We start from the raw sequence: 16,370 nt of genomic DNA, 5'->3' as shown, positions 1-16,370 counted from the left end.
TCCTTGTTGTGGCTCTCTTGATCCCAGACTGAAACCAAATCTGCACCAGTATGTAATCGATCTGGCTATGATGTATTCTATTGGGTGTATGCCAGGTCCAGTGTTGTGATGCCTTGTGCTCTCCAAGAGTGTTCAAAAGCACCATGTTGTTGTAGCTGGTGAACGCAAGTAGGTGTAATCCTTGCTCATTGGTTACGGCATTACAGGAGGGACTGCAGAATTCTTTCCAGTCTTTCAGTGCATCTGGACATTCCAGTCTCCCTGGATGATTAGAATGTCCTTTCTGTCCACCTTGTCAATAATGGCCTGGAGTTGGGTGTAGAATTCCTCCACATGGTCATCTTCATAGTCAGTTGTTGCTGTGTAGACCTGTATTACTGTGATGGTGAAAGATGCTGCTCGCAGGCGAATAGAAATAAGCTTACTGGATACGGGATGGCACCTGAGTACCGAGTTCCTGATGCTCTTGTTGACAAGAAATCCTACGCCATTGGCAGGTTTGTCAAATTCTCCACTATAGTATAGCAGATGGCCTCCCTCAGTAAGAAGTTCAAGTGGTTTTTCCACCTGATCACAGATTCCCATGATGTGCCAGGTTTACCTCACTAGCACATATGTGGGCTCCTGCATTTTCCCTGCTTGGGCAAGTGTTCTCACGTTCCTTGTGGCTAATGGGATGTATTCTCTCCCACGGATCTTCTGTGGTGAGGTCACACCAGTAGCAAACTTATCACCTGGTGTGCAACGGATGGTGCAGTCCTTGGTAAATTGGGTAGCAACCATTCTGGTATGGGGTCTGTTGCTGTGTCTGTCATGTCACGTGTCTACGGGTCTTGGGTTCATGAGGCCCGCCGGGCACCCATCCCTCTCCAGGCCAGTGTCCTCCAACTCGATGACTCACCCTGGTCTCGAACACGTGGCCATTGTAGTTCTTCGGGGAACTTACCCATCCTGGCTGGTGACTTCACCAACGAGATCCTTTGCCCAGTGATGCCCTGTTAACGCCATCCCCTCATGTCACTTTGCCTGCCAGCTGAAGTGGTATACTTGGCTGGGCCACTTGGGGGCAGACGTGAGGGACTTGGGAGCTGGACGGGGACCAGTGATGCCCGCTCACGATACAAGGTAGAGTGCAGCTGCCAGACTTCAAAGATACTCCCTCTTTTTAGAGCCCCCTACACCCTTCATAAGCAGAATCAAAAGGAAAGGGAGTCCACTTCATTGTGTGTGGATCAATTACTTTATTGTCGCCAAACAATTGATACTAGAGCGTACAATCATCTCAGCGATATTTGATTCTGCGCTTCCCACTCCCTGGAATACAAATCGATAGTAAATATGATAAAAATTTAAATTATAAATCATAAATAGAAAATAGAAAAGAGAAAGTAAGGTAGTGCAAAAAAAAAAGGAAAGACAGGTCCAGATATTTGGAAGGTACGGCCCAGGTTCCCATTAATTTTGAGAGCCTGATTAATCAAGAACCTATCAATCTCTGCTTTAAATATACACAATCACTTGTCTTCCACTAGTATCCGTGGCAATAAATTCCACAGATTCACCACCCTTCTGCCTCCTCATCTCTGTGCCCGCTGTTCCCAAACTCTCCCACTCCTGGAAACACGGTCTCCACATGCACTCCATCCAGGCCTTTGTTGTTGATGTGGCAATAAACGGGAATGATGTGGGAAAGCCCCTGTGAACAGTTGGTTATTGCACAGAACAAGCACTCGTTTTCCACACACATGTTGGGTTCAGTGAGGAATCGCCGGGAAAGTTCTTGGACAAACATCCACCTGTTGATGTTCCAGCCCACTCACAGACACCACAAGCAAAGGCATCGTGACTGTTAGAACCTTCCAGTGTGAACTTTGAGATCAATTAACTTCTGAATGGTTTCATTTATTGGAGCCGGCAATCAAAAGATGTTTGGTCTTCTTTTGATGTTTTGGTTTGGAATGCTGCTGTTGTTCACTTCAATTGTTTGCGCGATTTTTTTTTTCTTTCTCTTGCGCATTGAGCGTTGGTCTTTTATTTCTTAATTTTATTATTTTTTTTCCCTTTAATTGAGCTCTTTTGAGTTTCTTGCTTTGTGGCTACCTGCGAGCAAGCAAATCTTATGCTTGTATAATTTATACATTCTTTGAAAAGGAATTTTGTATCTTGAATCTTGAATTTGTCAAATGTACATTGAACACACAGTGACATTACACAAACGACTAACATAATGAAGGGTTGTACTGAGGACACCTTGCAAGTGTCACCACACTTTCAGCACTAACGTAGCATGCCCACAACTCACTAACCCTAACTGTATGTCTTGGAATATGAGAGGAAACCGGAACACGTGGAGGAAACCCATGTGATCATGGGGATGATGTGCAAATTCCTTACAGATTGAACCCGAATGATGATTACTAACACTGTAAAGCAATGTGCTAACTGCTATACTAACTTGGGCAAGACTATCTCCCTGAGTTTAGTCAATATCTTCAACAGGTGATGCCTTTACAAATTTGCTTTGAACACAGAGCCTCTATGAATGTATGTCTCAGCCGTGGCTCAGTGGATGACAGGTGACTCATATTTTCATCTCATCCTCAGGAAACATCAGAGGCTCCACCTGGGGGAGCTGTGAGATTTAACCTTAGCTCCTTAGGGTAATCTTTGAACAGCTAGTGTCCTCATTACTGATCCTCCCTTAAGCATCTGCTCTAGGAAAAAATGAGTCAGTCATACATCTTATGGAGAGTAGTTGGACTACAGCTGAGGATGACAGTTGTTCCACCTTTTACTGAAAATTCACTTCATACAGTCATAGAGCAATACAGACCAGACACAGGCCCTTTGCCCTAGTGAGTCCATGCTGGCCACAGTGCCCACCCAATTACTCCTAATTTCCTGCATTCACTCCCTATCCCTCTAATGGGCCCTCTATGCACCTATTCAAGTGCTTCTTAAATGATATTGTAACTCTCAACCACTTCCTCTGACAGCTTGTTCCATATACTCAGCAGCCTCTGCATGAGAAGGTTGCTCCTCAGGCCATTTCCCCTCTCACTCTAATCTGTGCTCTCTACACTCATGACTGTGTGGCCAGGCACAGCTCAAACACCATCTGTAAATTTGCTGACGACACTATTGGAAGAGTTTCAGGTGTGACGAGGAGGTGTACAGGGGTGATATAGCTCAGCTGGTTGAGCGGTGTTACAGCAGCAACCTTGCACTCAGTGTCAGTAAGACTAAGAAATTGATTGTGGGCTTCAGAAAGCGGAAGTCAAGGGAATACACACCAGTCCTCATTGAGGGATCAGCAGTAGAAAAGCTGAGCAGATTCAAGTTCTTGGGTGTCCACATCTCTGGAGATCTATCCTGAGTCCAACATATCAATGCAGCGACAGAGAAGGCCCAATAGTGCTGTATTTTATTAGGAATTTGAAGAGTCTTGGCATGTCACTAAAGACTGACAAATTTCTACAGATATACCGTGAAGAGCATTCCAACTGGTTGTATCTCTGTCTGGTATGGAGGGGCCATGGCACAGGATTGGAAAAAGCTGCGTGAAGTTGTAAACTCAGCCAGTTCCATCATAGGCACTAGCCTCCTAGCACTGACATCTTCAAAAGGCAGTGCCTCAAAAATACGCCTCCATCACCCTGGACGTGCCCTCTTCTCTTTGCTACCATCAAGGAGGAGCTACAGGAGCCTGAAGAAGCACACTCAACATTTTAGGAACAGCTTCTTCCCCTCCTGCATTCACCTCTATCCCTCTACTGGGCCCTCTGTGCACTTATCCAAGTGCTTCTTAAATGATATTGTAACTTTTCTGAATGGACAATGACCCCATCAAAACTAGCTCACTATTTTTCTTTCTTGTTTGCTATCTTTTTGCACTGCTTAATATAATTTATATATCTATTGTAATTTATAGTTTTTAAAAAAATATGCATTGAATCACACTGCTGCCACAAAACAGCATATTGCCAATGATTTTGATTCACTCTCTTTCTTCTACATATTAAGAATAAACGCCTAACCTAGCCAACCTCTCCCTATAAATCAGGCCCTCTAGTCCTGGCAGCATCCTCATAAATCTTCTCTATACTCTGCAGTTTAACCATGCCTTTCCTATAACAGAGTGATCAAAACTGTGCGCAGTACTCCAAGTGCAGCTTCACCTACGCAACCACAACATAATGTCTCAATTCCTTCTGGTGTCATGAAGTGATTGAGGTCTAAAAGAGTTGATGTACAAGAGCATCTCCCTTTCTTATTTCAGACTCTGATTCATTTATTTATCACATATATTGAAACATACAGCAAGATGTATCATTTGTGTTGACAACCAGCATATCCTCAGGATGTGCTGGGTGCAGCCCGCAGTGCTGCTAGACATTTTGCCAATATAGCATGCCCGGAATGTTCAACAGAACAACACAAGCAGCAGCAGCAACAACAATAAAAACACTCTCACATACACCTCCAAACCCAGGGCAGGCTGCCTCCGGGCCTCTGGTGGACTCGTGAATTCTCAGACATCCGGCCTCCAACTTACTCAGACCCAGGTCTTCGCACTTCCAGTCTTCTGATCATCCTTTACGCTTAAACCTCATGTGTATCATTCCTAGGAGTTTTCAATGATGGAACTGTAATCTCCAGGCCTCAACCTCTGTACTCACCAACTCGCCTACTAGGGTCACTAGTCTTTGTGCGTCCTGCACACACCGACCTCTGATCCCAATATCCGTCTACATATGTCCTTTTGGAACACATCCATGCCACTGGCCTTCGAACTCTCCCTCATTCTTGACCCTAAACGTTGTCCTGGCCCCTAATTCCCATCTCTTGTTCTCAAAACAGACTGTCTGCACAGTCTGTGGAGTAGGATTTGAACCCACAATCCATTGATTCAGAAAGTACATGGACAGTCCCTCACTGGGCTCATTCACTTCCCCCAGGTCGTGAGATTACTAAACTCCCTGACACCACCCGAGTCTCAACAGGTTTGAAGTGCCAGTAGTGTTATACTCCTTATTTCTTAGCTTGTGTCCTAATGCACATTAATTTATTTGTGGCAATATTACTTTGTGAATTACAGCATAAATACTGTGTTGTGCACTTTAGTTCAGAGAAACATTGTTTCATTTGGCTGTATACACGTGTACGGTTGAATGATAATAAGCTTGAACTGTCTGGTATGGGTTGGGGGGCTACTGCACAGGACCAAAAGAAGCTACAGAAAGTTGTAAAATGAGTCAGCTCCATCATGGATACTAGCCTCTGTAGTATCCAAGACATCATAAAGGAGTGGTGCCTCAGAAAAGTGGCTCCATTATAAAGGACGTCACCCAGGACATGCCCTTTTCTCATTGCTACTTTATGGACATATATTTTATTGTGTTTTTTATCCTGTGCTTTTTTGTGCTGTATTTTTTGTAACAATTATTTTGTTCTCCTTTACACTTTAAAGTCGCCCCCCCCCCCCCTTTTTGAGAATCGCAAGATCGCTATTATTTCGGGTCTGATACCCAGGAAATGAGAGAGATACACATCATGTCAGTGATGAGAGAGACAACGCAGAATACACAAGGTGGAATGTCTCCTATTTGACAAAGAGAGTGATTACTGCTATTGTCTCTTGAAGGAGGAATTCTGTATTGAGTACTGTACTATTCATTGAAACCCCTCGGGGCAGCCCGAGTGGTCTGGTTGAGGGATTGCATCATCCCAACCTGATTGACATCTGAGACCCCGTGAGTGAGGATAAAAGGAGGGTCTGGGGAACACCCCTCAGGCGCACCAGGAGAAACGCTAGAAATCCAGTGACAGCGTTTTATAGCGAACGCCGGTGAGAGCTCGTGTGCGTCCTCCCTTGCCTGGGTGGCGGGCTCATCACGGAAAAACGGTTTAGCTAAAGCAGAGGTCATACTTGAACGGCCACAACAACGAGACACCGACGGATGAAAATCATAAAGGAAGGTTGGCAAAAACAATAGCGGTAACTGTTCCCATTCTTCTATCTCTCTCTCTTTCCAACAATTGCAACGCAGCGACAAACAAACACTGGAGCCTGTGTTAACTGAAACAAACTTTATATTTCCATCAGACAATTCATTATCCCCTAGACAACAACAGAGCTTATTTCTTATTGATGATTATTATACCTGCACTTTTAGGTTTAGTATTGATGACGTATATTATCTGTATATTTGCATTGATATTATTTTTGTGTATTTTTACTAATAAATACTGTTAAAAATAGTATCATCAGACTCCAACGGACGCCTCTATCTTTGCTGGTAAGACACCCAGTTACGGGGTTCGTAACACATGTATGGAGATGCCAATGCACAAGATCAGATAAAACTGCAGAGGATTTTAAACTCATCCAGCTCCATCATTGGAATCTAACCTCCCCACCGCCATGGACATCTTCAAAAGGCAATGCCTCAAGAAGGCGCATCCATCACTAAGGACCTCCACCATCTAGGACGTGCCCCCTTCTCATTACTACTGTTAGGAAGGAGGAACTGTTAAGAAGGCCGAAGGAGGAGGAACTGTTAAGAAGGCCGAAAGACCCCACACTCAAATGTTTTCGTTGCAGCTTCTTCCCCTGCACCATCAGGTTTCTGAGCAGTTATGAGCCTGTGAACACTAACTCACTATTTTGCTCTGATTTTGCACTCTTTATTTATCTTTTAATATTTCTTATTATAATTTGTAATTTTTTAATGTATTGCACTGTACTGCTGCCACAATAGAAATTTCATGACTTGTATCAGTGATAATAAACCTAATACTTGGAAGTAATTATGTGTTGTCATCTGAAAATATTTGACCTCTATCTATCTAATTGCTTTCCAGGTATCTCGACGCTGGCCTCCTCCCCTGATAAGGCCATAGATTATCTCCGTCCTCTCCTGCGATATGCAGCTGACTACATCCCTGTCGTGAAGCACAAAGAAACACAGTTGTACATCCTTTGCACAGCAGGCTTGAGTCTCCTACCAGAAAGGTACAGGGATTGAATTTGGGAGGATTTCACTGCACTGCACAATGAGGTGGATGCCAGGAGATTTGGAGGGATATAGCAAGATTGAGTGATTGGACGTGACAGATGGAATACTATCCACCTTGGAGTTTAAAACACATTAAAGAGGAGTGTTGTTTCATTGGTGAGAGAATGGATGGTTCTGGTGGTCAGAAGAATCTAGTTCTTGTACAAGGTTACAAAGTTAACATGTATCAGAAATCAGTTAGGAAGGAAAGCGATTCAATAGCCGCTTTTTCAACACAGTTTTAGTACAGGAGAGTCCTGCCTCACTTAGTGTTTGAGACTGCATCTGAAATAAATTGGCCTATTATTATCACAAACTAAAGTACAGTGAAAAACTTTGCATGTCACCCATATAGATCATGTAATCATATCAGTATTGAAGTAGTACAAGGGAGCACCCCTTATCCAAAATGCTTGGCACTGGAATTAGAAGATTTTTCAGGTACAAAACTTTTGCAGGGCTTTATAAGGTAATACAGAGTTAATATTTATACTATCTTGTCAAAAACCATGTGTCACAGACTCAAAATAGGTTAGCCACTCAGGACAGAGTTGAGATTAAATTCATCTACCCAGGAAACCACCCCTTCTATTCTCCCTCACCCTCATCACTTCCCTCTAGTCCCCTCCACTTCCCTTTCTTCCATGGTCCCGTGTTCCCTTCTATTAGATTCATTCATGGGAGCCCTCCTGCAGGATTCCCTGAAGGTTGATTTGCAAGTTGAGTTGGTGATGAGGAGGGCAAATGCAACACTGGCATTCATTTCGAGAGGACTGGAATATAAAACCAAAGATGTAATGTTGAGGCTTTATAAAGCACTGGTGAGGCCTCACTTGGAGTATTGTGTGCAGTTTGGGCCCCTATCTAAGCAATAATGAGAGAGTTGAAAGGAGGTTCACAAAAATGATTCAGGGAATGAAAGGTGTATTGAATGAGGAGCGTTTGATGACTCTGGGGCAGTACTCACTGGAGTTTAGAAGAATGAGAGGTGACCTCATTGAAACCTATCAAATTTGAATGGTCTGAAAGTGTAGTGGGACAGATTTCATGCACATGTTAAGCTGTGATCACAGATACCCTCCCCAGGACATACTACACTCAAGGCAAATATGCACTTTGCTCTACCAGGGAGTTCCAAGTGCAGTCATACCCAACTGTGCGTGGGTGTACACACCAGCAGGGAATTCAAAGTGCAATGATACTGAGAAAATAGCAAAGTCCAGAGTACAAAATTTACCTGTAAAATCTCTTTGGGAGTGTAAAATCCCAGACTTATCCTAGTGTAGGCTGCAAGAGATTTGGTCCTAAGTTATAAAGGGAGAATTTGCCAAGAGGGCTCATTGGTTTCCATGGTTGCTGTTGAAGGGAAATCACATTGGAATTCAAATGTCTTGCATCTCTTTAGCCAACAGAACGCCATTCTCCAGAACCTTTATGTTAATGTGCCAGTGGAATTTGACTTCCTGTTTTCGGAGTCGCATGCAGAAGTGATATCTGGTAAACAAGAAGGTGTGTATCATACATTCATATCTATAGAGCACAGAAACAGTTCTTTTGCCCCGACTCATCCATACCTACCAAGGTGTCTTACTTGAGTTAATCCCGTTTGCCTGCATTTGGCCTATATGCCTCAAAACTTTTCCAGCCATTAACCATAAACACTGTGCTACCCAGTGCCACCAGTTCCTTTTTGTCCCCCACCCTCTGTGTGGGAAGGTTTGCCTCTCATGTCTCCTTTAAATCTTTCCCCTCTCCTCTTAGATCCATGCCCTGTAGTTTTATACTCCTCGACCCTGCAACCATCCACCTTACCTGCACCCATTCGTGCAAAACAGAGTGCAGATGTTAGAAATCTGAAATAAAAAAGATCCATGCTTGTCGCCTTCAGTAGATTGAGCATATCTCTAGAAGGGAAAATAATTGACATTTCTGGTCGAAGACCCTTCAGAACAGGTGTGTGTAATGGAGCACCAACAACACAGTATCTGTCTGTCAGCAGTATTGTGCATTCTATGTCCAAGTTTCTCATCAGAATAACCCAAAAGAGCAATTGACAACTTCAGAATTAGAATCAGAATTAGTTTACTGTCACTGACACGTCATGAAATTTGTTGTTTTGTGGCAGTGCTACAGTGCAATATGTGAAATATAAATTACAATAAGAAATATGAAATGTGTGTGTGTACATATATATGAACTTGTAAATCTGGTAAATCATTGACTTACAAATCTTGTACATCTTATTTTTAAGGTAACTTTTTATATTCTCTTTTAATATCTGTGTATCTGTGCACTTGTAATGCTACTGTGACGCTGTAATTTCCTTTGGGATCAATAAAGTATGTATGTATCTATCTAAATACAAGGAGAGGTCAGTCATAGGGGAAAGAGCAGAATCGATTGAAACAAACCAGCTGAACAGCAATAATAAAGGCTGGTGAATAGCAAAAGATGTGTGTGAGGGAGTTGTGCGCTGGGGCAGCTATGTGAGGAGAGAGGGAAATACTGGAAATGGAGGCTGGAGGCCCAGAAGTGGCCTGTCCTGGATTGAGGGAACTGTCTGTAGGTGTGAATGGATGGGTGAGTACTTGGGAGGGAGTAAAGGGACTTGTTTTCCTGTTGTTGTTTTGTTGCTGTTCTGCTGAACATTGTGGGCATGTGTTGGCGCCAGAATGTGTGGCAACGCTTGCGGACTGCCCCCAGCACATCCTCAGGTTATTTTAGTTCACTGTCTGTTTTGATGTGCGTGTGATTAAATTAAATCTGCATCTGAGTTACAAGGCCAGAGTAGCTCATTTATCAGAAAGTCCAGTGTCAAGACCGGAAGGGTGCAATGTTTCAAGATGGATGGCGTGGAGCTCTTTCTCAAGCTTATGTTGAGCTTTTTTGGACTAGTTCATGCAGAAAGGAGAAATAAAGTGACGTTCTGGGGTCACCGATACCAGCTGAACAGAGGTGTTACACAAAATGGTTGCCAATGTAACCATCACTGTAAATGACACGTACGCCTGTTACAGAGTCAGGCTTTTCCCAAGTTCTTCCAAACTGAACTGCAGATGTGTCCTGTGTCTATTTCATTGGCCAGTGATGAAGTCACAGTATTTTATCGCTGTTGGCTTGGTCAATTGCATCCGTCACAAGCAAATTGTGGAGGATGAAATCAGGTTGGTTTATCTCCCATGTTGCCTCCTCCCCTACCTACTGGAGACCCAGTTTTATTCTTCATTGCTTAGACAGCACCATCAGATTGATGGTGCCCCGAAGTTAGTGCAGGTACGGGCTGACAGTACTGCATCCACTTGTTATTCAGCATTGATCAGCTGAGGTGGTAATGTGGAGGATGACTCCCTGCCCATGAGAGTTCATGGGATGTAGACTCAATGCGGAGGATGCACAGAACTACTCCAGTCCACTGGTGTTTCACTCTGGTGATCACACTAATCGGACAGGATGTTCTCAGGGATTACGATGCAGGAATCTGGCATGGCGTCTGCCTGTGAGTTATGCTCCCACAGTGTGGGACACTAGTCCCCAGATATTTGTAACTATAAGGTCGGCCAGACATAGAAATTTCATCTCATCCAGTGTTATTCCTGTGAAGTCCACTCTTCTCTCCTATCAAATTCCTCCAGCTTCAGGCTGTCACCTCCCAGCTTCTCACTTCATCCCTCCTCCTCCACCCACCTACCTTTCCCCTCACCTGGCTTTATCTATCACCTTCTAGTTTGTATTGCTTCCTCTTTCTCCTCCCCCACCCCCCCCCCCACCCACTTTCCAGTCCTGAAAAAGTAGCTTGGCCCAAAATGTCACCTATTTATTCATTTCCATAGATGTTGCCTGACAAGCTGAGTTCCTCAAGCAGATTGTACGTTGCTGTCGAGTTGTCCACTGTTTTATCCCTTTTCTGCCTCGGGTGAATAATTTGCCAAACTATAACTAATGGCTTTCTTGGCCAATTCAGAGGGTAGCCAAATATCATCTCTCTTCCAATAGATCGGGACTGTCATGCTAGGCAGACCATATTAAGAAACTTAATTAAATATATTCAGATTAATAAGTTAGATATCGATGACCTACTCCTTAGTCTGCTCTTGCCCTCTTGTGAAGCATTCCCACCATTGGGACATCCCATGCACCACTCATCTTCAGACCATGCCACTCAGGGACTTGTACTAATACTTTTGTAACTGTACGTGCCATTGTTACTGTGCGTGCTGTGTGCAACAGTATGTACTGTGTTATGCACTTTGGCTCCAGAGGAACATTGTTTCATTTACTGTATGTAAGCGTATGGTTGAATGACAATTAAACTTGAAGATGACTAATTTCTGCATTGCCCCAGGAGAGCTGGTGGTGTATCTCCATTAACAGGGTGAGGTGTGGTTTGGAGGGGAGCAACGCAAGATGTGGCTCTATCGGAGTGTTTCCCCTTCATACCTGTTAGCTTGAGTTGTACTCGTGTTTCTTGATGTTGCACTCCATCACATGTTGCCTTGATGTAAGGGGCAGTCATGTTCACCTCGCCTCTAGAGTTCAGCTTCTGTGACAACCTGGTAGTTTATGGTCACTTTTGCTGGAGTTTCATCTCAAGTTCTGTTTTACTTAATTCACTGCATGATAAGAACAGGAAGGCAGATTACTATCTGAATGGTGTCAAGTTAGGAAAAGGGGAAGTACAATGAGATCTAGGTGTCCTTGTTCATCAGTCACTGAAAGTAAGCATGCAGATACAGCAGGCAGTGAAGAAAGCTAATGGCATGATGGCCTTCATAACAAGGGGCGTTGAGTATAGGAGCAAAGAGGTCCTTCTGCAGCTGTACAGGGCCCTGGTGAAACCACACCTGGAGTATTGTGTGCAGTTTTGGTCTCCAAATTTGAGGAAGGACATTCTTGCTATTGAGGGAGTGCAGCGTAGGTTCACGAGGTTGATTCTCGGGATGGCGGGACTGTCATATGTTGAAAGGTTGGAGCCACTGGGCTTGTATACACTGGAATTTAGAAGGATGAGAGGGGATCTGATTGAAACGATTAAGATTATTAAGGGATTGGACACACTAGAGGCAGGAAACATGTCCCCGATGTTGGGGGAGTCCAGAACCAGAGGCCACAGTTTATGAATAAGGGGTGGGCCATTTAGAACAGAGTTGAGGAAAAACTTTTTCACCCAGTGAGTGGTGGATATGTGGAATGCTCTGCCTCAGAAGGCAGTGGAGGCCAATTCTCTGGATGCTTTCAAGAAAGAGTTAGATAGAGCTCTTAAAGATAGCGGAGTCAAGGGATATGGGGAGAGGGCAGGAACGGGGTACTGATTGTGGATGATCAGCCATGATCACAGTGTGAATGGTGGTGCTGGCTCAAAGGGCCAAATGGCCTACTCCTGCACCTATTGTCTATTGTCTATAATAAAAAACCAGTTCCAATTCGTCTACTGATCTAGTTTCCGCTGTTTCCTTTACCGGTTCTCTCTGGTTGCTTTCAGGTGATGATGCGTTGGTTGCTGTGACCGTGTCCAGCAATCAAGGTTCTGTGATTCGCAAACGGACTGTCGGCATATTGGACATGGGTGGTGCTTCACTTCAAATTGCTTACGAGGTGACGAATCCTGTAGTCTTTGACTCACTGAAGCAGGTCAGCATCAAAATTTAATTGCTTTCAACATTATTTATTAAGGGTAAATCTACACTACAAGCAACCCCTGTGTTACCTCTGGTCAGTTTATGAAAATTTGTCCTTAAAGTAATCACAAATTCATAAAACTTGTCCTTGTAGAATAACCCAAAAACTTAAGATGTAGAATAAAATTTCCTCTCATAGAATTTGCGTGTGGGAAAATAAGTAAATAAACCACACATTTTTTTACAGTTTAGATTTTGATTCATCTTCATGTACTGAAATTATAACTCAGCCCATTTCCCAGGAAAAGAGCACCCACATAACATGAAGCTCACCTGTAATTAGGAACTGAGCATCCAAGCCAGGAGGATTTTATGAAACAATTTTCTCCAGACAATTTCAGCATAAATGTAAACTCAGAAACTTACAATAGAAAACTGGTAATTACTGTGACCATAACTGTTCATTTCCTGCCACTGTCTATAAGGACGTTCTCTGCATGACTGCATGGGTTTCCTGCCTGTAAGGAGTTTGAACTTTCTCACTGTGACCGCATGTGTTTCCTGTCTATGAGGAGTTTGTACGTTCTCACTGTGACCGCATGGGTTTCCTGTCTATGAGGAGTTTGTATGTTCTCACTGTGACTGTTTCAAAGCTTGCAGAGAAATTTAGGCCAGTTAGAAGAGTGGGCTAAATGATGGCAGATGGAGTTTAATGCTGAAAAGTGTGAGGTGATACATTTTGGTAGGAATAATCCATATAGAACATATATGGTAAATGGTAGGGCATTGAAGAATACAGTAGAACAGGGTGATCTAGGAATAATGGTGCATAGTTCCCTGAAGGTGGAACCTCATGTGGATAGGGTGGTGAAGAAAGCTTTTGGTATGCTGGCCTTTATAAATCAGAGCATTGAGTATAGGAGTTGGGATGTAATGTTAAAATTGTACAAGGCATTGGTAAGGCCAAATTTGGAGTATTGTGTACAGTTCTGGTTACCGAACTATAGGAAAGATGTCAACAAAATAGAGAGAGTACAGAGGAGATTTACTAGAATGTTACCTGGGTTTCAGCACCTAAGTTACAGAGAAAGGTTGAACAAGTTAGGTCTTTATTCTTTGGAGTGTAGAAGGTTGAGGGGGGAATTGATAGAGGTATTTAAAATTATGAGGGGGATAGATAGAGTTGACGTGGATAGGCTTTTTCCATTGAAGAGTAGGGGAGATTCAAACAAGAGGACATGAGTTGAGACTTAGGGGGCAAAAGTTTAAGGGTAACATGAGGGGGAATTTCTTTACTTAGAGAGTGGTAACTGTGTGGAATGAGCTTCCAGTAGAAGTGGTGGAGGCAGGTTCGGTATTGTCATTTAAAGCAAAATTGGATAGGTATATGGACAGGAAAGGAAAGGAGGGTCATGGGCTGAGTGCAGGTCAGTGGGATTAGGTGACAATAAGCGTTCGGCACGGACTAGAAGGGCCGAGATGGCCTGTTTCCGTGCTGTAATTGTCATGTGGTTATATGGTTATTTAAATAGCACATTTAAAAACAACCCACGTTGACCGAAGTGCTGTACAGATCAGAGCAGATTGCTAAAATCACAAATACAAGAAACACAGACATAACCAACAAGGCAAACAGCTTATAGGCACAAAAGGAACACAAGGGCCTAGGCACAAGCCAAAAATCAGCCACATCAGGAGGATTCAAACTCTAGTGAAAAAAGTAAGTTTTGAGCCTGGATTTAAAAGAGCTGATGGAGGGGAATGTTGTTCCACAGTCTAGGGGCTACAATAGCAAAGGTACGGTCACCCCTGAGCTTAAGATTAGATCGCGGGACAGCCAGGAGCCCAAAGTCAGCTGACCTGAGGGACCTGGTGGTAGAATAAGGGGTTAGAAGGTCTGTGATGTAAGGGGGGGGCAGCCCACTTAGGGCTTTATAAACAAACAGGAGAATCTTAAAATCAATTCTGAACCACACTGGCAGCCAGTGGAGGGAGGCCAGGATAGGAGTAATATTGTCCATCTTCCAGGAGCCTGGCTGTGGCGTTCTGGACCAGTTGCAGTCAGGACAGGGACGACTGACTAATCCCAGTATACAGGGAGTTGGAATAGTCCAACAAGGCATTCAGCCCACAATGTTATACTGATCTTGATACCAATTTATACAACATGTTCTCCTGCATATCATCCATAACCCTCCAACCCCTTCACGTTCATGTCTCTACCTAAAAGCCTCATAAGTTCCACCAAACTTTCTTTGGAACTAATTAATATCACTGCTGAGTGTCTGATTTTGTTTCAGATCTCCAGCAACTGGAAGTTCTTTTTCAAAACAAAAATCACAAAGTTGCTAGAAATTTGGGGGGAAATGATCAGATAATACTGAAAGCACTCAGCAGGTTAGGCTTTATCTGTGAAGAGGGAGGCAGACTTGATGTCTGAGGCTCTGTTGAAAGTGAGCTCTGATTCTCCTTGCTACATCCTGCATGACTGGCTGAATGCTCCCAGCAAATTTCATTTTAATCATAAGACTCCCAAGCTATTTGTGAAATCCTCTCTGTGAATTGTTGCTTGTTTATTATATCTTTATTTTATCCTTAAAATCTGCCTCTTATTAAAAATTATCCCAGTATCTGCAGTTGTACAGGGCCCTGGTGAGACCACACCTGGAGTATTGCGTTCAGTTTTGGTCTCCAAATTTAAGGAAGGACATTCTTGCTATTGAGGGAGTACAGCGTAGGTTCACGAGGTTGATTCTCGGGATGGCGGGACTGTCATATGTTGAAAGATTGGAGCCACTGGGCTTGTATACACTGGAATTTAGAAGGTTGAGAGGGGATCTGATTGAAACATATAAGATTATTAAGGGATTGGACATGCTAGAGGCAGGAAACATGTCCCCGATGTTGGGGGAGTCCAGAACCATAGGCCACAGTTTAAGAATAAGGGGTAAGCCATTTAGAACGGAATTGAGGAAAAACTTTTTCACCCAGAGAGTTGTGGATCTATGGAATGCTCGGCCTCAAAAGGCAGTGGAGGCCAATTCTCTGGATGCTTTCAGGAAAGAGTTAGATAGAGCTCTTAAAGATAGCGGAGTCAAGGGATATGGGGAGAAGGCAGGAACTTCATCCACTGATTGTGGATGATCAGCCATGATCACATTGAATGGTGGTGCTGGCTCGAAGAGCCGAATAGCCTACTCCTCCACCTATTGTCTGTTGTCTATTATCTTGTGCATCACAATCTATTTTTTTTAAGATGCTACTACGATGAGCATTGAGAGATTTTCCTGATATTGGGTGTAAGTTAGAGACTGTATTATGATAAATCTCCTTTGATCTTCTGACCTGCACATGAACTTCACAGCGGCCATGAAGTTGTATGGCATGAGGCTCAACGCATGTTGAAAATAGTAAAGGCTTGTTTTCCATGATATAAATATTATTCTAACCCCTCTGGCACTGAAAATTCAGACTTTGTTGATTTTTGTTACTAAAATTTGTTACATTCCATTATGTCCTTTGAAATAAAGTTCAAAGTAAATTTACTGTTCACCATATATTAACCCTGAGATTCATTTTCTTGCAGGCACTCACAGTACAATAAAGAAATATAATAATCAGTGAAAAGCTACACAAAGATTGACAAGCAGCCAATGTGCAAAAGACAAACTGTGCAAGTACAAAATAATTAATTAGA

General features: G+C 43.2%; 2 protein-coding genes across 2 annotated transcripts in view; both read left to right on the top strand.

Annotated features, from left to right (window-relative positions):
- Nucleotides 1–7,028, top strand: part of LOC140715315 (nucleoside-triphosphatase ntp-1-like) — a 312,264-nt gene extending 305,236 nt beyond the window's left edge. Inside the window, exon 4 of the mRNA XM_073027352.1 lies at nucleotides 6,865–7,028. Within this exon, the coding sequence (XP_072883453.1) occupies nucleotides 6,865–7,028 (164 nt within the window). The remainder of the gene's footprint in view (nucleotides 1–6,864) is intronic.
- A 728-nt stretch (nucleotides 7,029–7,756) lies between these two features.
- LOC140715055 (ectonucleoside triphosphate diphosphohydrolase 7-like) lies at nucleotides 7,757–16,348 on the top strand. Its single transcript, XM_073026785.1, has 3 exons — nucleotides 7,757–8,567; nucleotides 12,538–12,686; nucleotides 16,260–16,348. Exons 1-3 carry the CDS (start codon nucleotides 8,408–8,410, stop codon nucleotides 16,275–16,277), a joined length of 327 nt encoding a protein of 108 aa, XP_072882886.1. The 5' UTR covers nucleotides 7,757–8,407; the 3' UTR covers nucleotides 16,278–16,348.
- Nucleotides 16,349–16,370: the final 22 nt, after the last annotated feature.

This window comes from Hemitrygon akajei, chromosome 23, assembly GCF_048418815.1.
Source record: "Hemitrygon akajei chromosome 23, sHemAka1.3, whole genome shotgun sequence".
Taxonomy (NCBI): domain Eukaryota; kingdom Metazoa; phylum Chordata; class Chondrichthyes; order Myliobatiformes; family Dasyatidae; genus Hemitrygon; species Hemitrygon akajei.
Note: the sequence above shows the minus strand (reverse complement) of the source record. Positions and strands in the feature narration are given on the sequence as shown.